The 6,492-nt window shown below is 42.1% G+C and overlaps 1 protein-coding gene across 1 annotated transcript; it reads right to left on the minus strand.

Moving 5' to 3' along the window:
* Positions 1-484: 484 nt before the first annotated feature.
* Positions 485-6,277, minus strand: hapln2 (hyaluronan and proteoglycan link protein 2). The gene is made up of 6 exons (XM_072461275.1): positions 6,061-6,277; positions 5,917-6,005; positions 4,956-5,312; positions 3,769-3,885; positions 1,732-1,914; positions 485-887 (listed from the first exon to the last, which is right to left on the minus strand). Exons 1-6 carry the CDS (start codon positions 6,102-6,104, stop codon positions 610-612), a joined length of 1,068 nt encoding a protein of 355 aa, XP_072317376.1. The 5' UTR covers positions 6,105-6,277; the 3' UTR covers positions 485-609.
* Positions 6,278-6,492: the final 215 nt, after the last annotated feature.

Raw genomic sequence — 6,492 nt, forward strand, 5'->3', positions numbered from 1 at the left:
ATTTGGACTCTTCCTGAGAACTGACAAAAAACAAGACCTGATTATACTTATAGTTGATTTTAGCTCATACGATTTAGAGCTGTCTCTGACATAGTGTTTGCTGAAACTGCTTACTTTTTGACCAAATGGCACATATTACATAATTATTGCATATAGTAGGTTCAATTGTCAAACTTTCAATAACATTTATATTAAACTGATATTAAACAAGTGAAAAAAACACAACTATGCATAGGAAATCTAGTAACTTTCCATATTTCTTTACTCCTGACAAGATAATTGAAGGACCCAACTGAATGTTCTAGTAGTTGATTTATTAGCAATAAATAAAGATACAGTGAATGCCATTTGTCATCTATGACATTTATATATCTTATATTACATAAGATACATTCATACACACACACACATATATATATATATATATGTATATATAAATATAATATATATATATCTTCAAGAGAAGACAGAAAATAATCACATGATCTTGATTTGATTTAGTCCCATTATTTCATACTTAATGATGGCAGAATACAACAGTCAAAGCATATTGATCAAAAGAAAGCATCAAGATTTACATTCAGGAGTGCAGACTCAAAAGTGCAGTTGTTACCTATAACAGTAAGCTCCATAGAGGTGAGCCTTTTTGTCCGGGAAACCAAATGAGCGCACCCCAGCCTCTGACATGCCTCCACAGCGCCCCCTGGGGTTGCTGATAGGGAAGCGCACACTGCCGTCCCTCAGCCACCCACCGTCACACTGGTCGTACTGGTGGAAATGCCAGGCAGAGTATAACTGTCCAACTACAGCCAGCTCTGCCCCTTCCTCTGCACAAGCCAGCTCTGCCTGCGCGTAGGAGAAGGGGCCCCGCACATACATGACAGACCCTGACAAAGAAAATGAGTATAAAATAAGTGTACCTTATAACTTACAAGAATGTATATTAGGGATGGGATTAAGGTCTCGGAAGACAAAATTGATTGTGCACAAATGTGGAAAATGATCTTGTGAGATTAGTGTTTAAATTTAGCAAGGATTTAAGTTAGTGAGGTGAGTTACACATGTTGAGAAACTCCAGTTATAAAAAGCAGTGCAATAATATTAAAACTTTTTAGTCAAATAAAAGACTAAAATAAAAATCATAGAATACATTTTTCAACAATGGCTCACTCATGGGTAAATGAGTACTACACCAAAAATAAAAGCTAAATATCTGTGTTTTTATTGTATAAAATAATGTATAAACACCTGTGAGTACTGCATATCTTACAGTATGGAATAATACAACTATCAAGCTGCATGGTTTTAATTCTATTATTCCATGGAATGCAGGTGACGTTCCACCTCTAGAAAGTTACACGGTGCTACTTTGAATTACATAAGGCCAAAAGTGTAAACTAAACTCAAAATCGCGTCTTGTGGGAATTGTGTGAATGAAGGTATTTATGGCAACAGTAGAACAGTTATGATAAGCATCTATTAGAGTTCTGGTCAGGTTTGTTGTGCTTTTGGAGTAGAGCCTTTACATTATTATCTGATCTGACATGGTCTAAATCAAAATATGAACCTGCATTTTTTGCCACTGGGTCGACAACTGTTAGACCGCCAAAACTCAAAAAGATAAAGACCTTTTTTTGTCTGACTCATGGACTATGTGTGGCCTCCCTGGTGATTAAGACATACACCACTTGCACCCACCAAACCACAATTAACATTTGACAAACAACTCACCAGCAGCGAACGAGGTGAAGCAGAAAGCATCGAAGTGGTCCCGCTTCCTGTCCTTGGGTCCATAGCTGCGGATGCCCGGCTGCAGCCCTCCTCCGCAGGCCGCTCGAGGCTGGATGATCGGGTAGTGCACGGTCCCATCGTGGAGCCAACCAGCATTACACCAGTCCAAGCCCTCTGTCCAGGCTGCACAACAGAACCGTTACTTCAAGTGTTTATTCAAGAAAGTTAGTAGCATTATTAGAGTTGCACAATTTTGGAAAACTATCTAATTGGAATTTTTTTGTGTTTTAAATATAGAATTCGGTTCAAAGTTTACATTTTAAATACGTTCAGGGGTATTGACATGAGAGAAGAGAGAAATATGTGAAGCTGCAGTTGATCAAAGACATTCTTGTTGCAAAGATTTGACTGTGTAGCTAACCCAGACTGCATCGTCAAGGCCACGAGACTACAAGAGATCACGCAATTACAAGCAACCACTGAATTTATCAGTAAAAAGCAAGAACAAAATCCCAAATCACTCCTAAATCTCAAGATAAAGAACTCTTCTTCTTTCTGTTTTGTGAATATAAATCCTTCAAAACTCCCCCCTAAAAAAGATAAATTAAATGACTAAATGAGTAAAGTGCTAAAAAATACTAATCCTAATGTATTGTATGTACGTATGTATGTAATGTATGTTTGTAGAGGTCTAAATTGCATATTTAGCAGCTTTTACATTGAATAAAAGTGGATTCTTTTGTTGTTGCAGAATACATTGTGTTACTTTATTAAGTCAAGTCTTTGTGATTTACTATTTCCATCCATCAATTTTCATCCTCTTATCTGGGGCCGGGTCGCGGGGCAGCAGTCTAAGCAGGGACTCCCAGACTTCCCCCTCCCCAGACACTCCAACTCCTCTGGGGGGATCTCGAGGCGTTCCCAGGCCAGCCGTGAGACATAGTCCCCCCATAGTTCCCTTCAACACCTCCCCAGGGAGGCGCCCCAGAGGCATCCGGAACAGATGCCAGAGCCACCTCAGCTAGCTCCTCTCGACGTGGAGGAGCAGCGGCTCTACTTCAAGCTCCTCCCATGTGACTGAGCTTCTCACCCTATCTCTAAGGGAGCGCCCAGCCACCCGGCGGACGAAACTAATTTCGACAGCTTCTATCCGCGATCTTGTCTTTTTGGTCATTACCCAAAGCTCATGACCATAGGTGAGGGTAGGAACGTAGATTGAGCGGTAAATCGAGAGCTTTGCCTTTCGACTCAGCTCCTTCTTCACCACAACAGTCCGATGCAGTGATTCGCCTGTCAATCTTATGTCACATCCTTCCCTCATACATGCACAAGACCCTGATATACTTGTACTCCTCCTCTTGGGGCAAGAACTCCCCACCCACATGGAGGAGGCAAGCCACCTTTTTCCGGTTGAGAACCATGGACTCGGATTTGGAGGTGCTGATTCTCATCCCAGCCGCTTCACACTCGGCTGCAAACTGTCCCAGAGCAGCTGCAGGTTCAGGTTTGATGGAGCCATCAGGACAACATCGTCTACAAACAGCAGAGATGGAATCCTGTGGTCCCCAAACCGGACACCCTCCGACCCCTGACTGCGCCTAGAAATTCTGTCCATAAAAACTATGAACAGAACCAGTGACAAAGAGCAGCCCTGGCGGAGTCCAACATGCACTGGGAACAGGTCTGACTTACTGCCGGCGATGCGAACACAGCTCCTGCTCCGGTCATACAGGGACCGGACAGCCCTGAGCAAAGGGCCCCGAACCCCGTACTCCCGGAGCACCCCCCAAAGGACACCCCGAGGGACACGGTCAAAAGCCTTTTCCAGATCCACAAAGCACATGTGGACTGGTTGGGCAAACTCCCATGAACCCTCCAGCACCCGATGGAGGGTATAGAGCTGGTCTGGTGTTCCACGACCAGGATGAAAACCACTCCTGAATCCTCTCCAGTACCCTGGAATATACCTTATTTTTCAAATTGCAATTCAATCACGATGTACTTTGCAGCCCATGCATTGATATAGAGTTGACTTACCTCTGTAGAGCTGGTCAAACGTAGCTAACGTGGCATCATTCTCGGCACACGTTTCCTTTGCCTCATGGAAAGTGAATCTGTATCGGCCGAGCTTGCTCTGGTATGGGAACACCAATCCTAAAACCAGCACCAGCAAGTCAGTCATGCTTTTCAAGCCCTTTTTTGTCTCCTACCAAATCTTGCTTGTATTTCCTAGAAGTCTTGGTGACTTGATTGTCATTCTTAAAAGCCTTGATTCGGTTTTGACCCCGGATGGTCAAAACATCATTAAAAGTTCTGGTTTTCATGTAGACTTGACCCATGAACGTATTGGTCTAACTTGTTCTGGTTCTCAAAAAGTCTGGCTCTTGACATGGCCTCATGGCTTGTTCTTGGTCTTTTCCCCTGAAATGTATGGTTTCTAAGAGTTTACCATTTTCAGTTCTGTCTTGATCCATGAAAGTCTTGGATATGACTAGCTCTTGACCATTGAACGTCCTGGTACTCTTTTGGTCCAATCCCCAAAAATATCCTAACTTCATCACTGAGTATCACTGTTTTGATCTGTTCTTTACACCTGAAAGTCCTGGTCTCAGTTTTGTTATGACTCCCATAGTATGTTGATTCGGTCCTGGCTCTCGCCCATTTCTGTCCAGATTTGTCCTTGGTTTGGACTTGTTCCAGTCCTAGCTTAACCTTGATCTTGTCTTGGATTTAAGCAGAGTTTAGTCCCAATTTTGATAGGGGGTTTATGCAAGCACAAACACATCCTTAATGATTTCTATAGCCTTGACCCAAGAATGTTTCATCGGTCAGCTAAATTGAATCTTTTATGAAACTTAACATAAAATTGTACATGGAAACACAACATAAACCTCTTCAAACTTGGTCTAAAACCCTTGTCGTTTGTACAAAACATTTTAAAGGTCATCTGGACAAAGTTTTAAAATCAAAATGTTTCAACTTCCCTGCGAAAGTCCTTTTCAATCTGGGGAAACTTTCAGATGGAAGTTGCAACATCTTGATTTGAAAACATTAGTCAGATGACTACCCTTGCATTATTCGAATGAGGGATTACGCCAACTTTCCCCTAAATGTCTAGATTTTCTTGACCACGTGTTCCCTGAAAGTCTTAGTCTTGCATTTGCTCTACCCCCTTGTCCTTTTCTGATCTTAGTCTCAGTATCATCTTGTTAAACTCTACATACCTTCAATACTTAAAGTGATGACCACATGCTCGTCCTCAATGTCGTCGATGAGCTCGCAGCTGTACCTGCCGCCGTCCTCCAGGGTCAGATGGTTGAGCTGTAAGGACACATCCATGGCGTGAGCGTTCCGGGGTGAAGCGCGCTCTCCCAGGCGACCGTAAGGTTTAAAGCCATGAGCGCTGAGCATCATGACTAGATTTTGTACTCCTGTCTGCTCCGAGTCCAGTTTAGTCCATTTCACTTTGTAATGTTTAGGCTTGTTCCTCAGTAAACATGGCAAAGTGACGTTGTCTCCTCTGCGACCTGTTACTTCAGCGAATACAGGGGGCTCGATAAGGTACTGCAGTTCTTTGGTTTCTGAAAGAATGTCAGGAAATGTGAAAATACTTCACATACACTAGAAGGGTGGTCCAAAACCTTCTTTTCTCCAGTGAGATGTTATTGCATTGCTTGGAATATGGTACTGTTGAACATTCCCGACAAAGCAATAACATTTTCACTGGGACAAGCATGTGACAGAAACTTTACGCAGAGAACATAGTGCACCTTTACCAGCTAGAAAATAACAGCAATGAAACAAAATGCAGTAAACACACGCTAAAAGCTCACAAAGACATGAGCAGAACTACAGAAGATAAAACTCATTTGTTTTTCTATTTCATATAATAAATACAGTCAATATGTTGGTTGGTTCAATCCAATCTCTCAGCAACTATAAAACTGACCATATGAACTTTGAAATGCATCACTTTCAAAACATATGTACTGTACAATGTATATCTGATTTCGTGATAAACTCGTGTAAGCTGTAATACGCTAAGCTGTAATACTTTTGTTTTGTTCCTTTTGATTGCATTTAACAATAGCTGTGCTAACAAACACAAAATATGATATACAGTAGAAAAGATGACATATGTTTTATTAGCAGTAGCTTCTGAGTGATCATTGAACACAACTGTACCTGTTTGAAGAGGCGCAGATATGGCCCATGACCAGTTTGATATTAGGAGAAACACCCCAACCGACCACATTATAGAAGCTGATGTTCTACTGTAAGAAAGACAATTTACAATTCACATCTTGGCTGACTTTGTTAAAGTATTACCTGCGCTTTTCAGTGAAGGCTTTTGTCTTTTGAAGAATCCCCATAACATCTTCTTGAGTGGGCCCTCATTTTGAAAACCACACTGGCTCCTGATCCAGGAGCATCATCTGTCATTCTGGGTTCATCTGCACAAGCACAAGCCCCACGCCCTCGGCTCACTCCCCCTGCTCCTGGGTCATATGGTGCACTGCTCGTGAACAACATGGAAAATGCTCAGACTACTCTCCCAACCCTCTGCAATACCATTAAAAGACGATGGAAACACGTGGAAACATAAATATGCACATGAAACCATAGCACCCACACTTTTTTAGAATATATTGTGGTTCATGCCATGGTCTATTCGCAAGTCTCAAGTAAGTCTCAAGTGTTTGGTGTCAAATCCCAAGTCAATCGACCACAAGTCCAAGTCAAGTCTAAGTCCTGTCTTTC

This window comes from Eucyclogobius newberryi, unplaced genomic scaffold, assembly GCF_026437365.1.
Source record: "Eucyclogobius newberryi isolate DKJ021-1_F unplaced genomic scaffold, fEucNew1.0.hap1 SCAF_3, whole genome shotgun sequence".
Taxonomy (NCBI): domain Eukaryota; kingdom Metazoa; phylum Chordata; class Actinopteri; order Gobiiformes; family Gobiidae; genus Eucyclogobius; species Eucyclogobius newberryi.

Excerpts from the sequence above, each read along its gene's own strand:
- hapln2 (XM_072461275.1), bottom strand. The coding sequence starts at position 6,104 with ATGGGGATTCTTCAAAAGACAAAAGCCTTCACTGAAAAGCGCAG. Across the intron at positions 5,313-5,916 it reads ATCTGCGCCTCTTCAAACAG|AAACCAAAGAACTGCAGTAC; the intron begins GTACAGTTGTGT and ends ACATTCTTTCAG. Across the intron at positions 3,886-4,955 it reads CATCACTTTAAGTATTGAAG|GATTGGTGTTCCCATACCAG; the intron begins GTATGTAGAGTT and ends TGCTGGTTTTAG.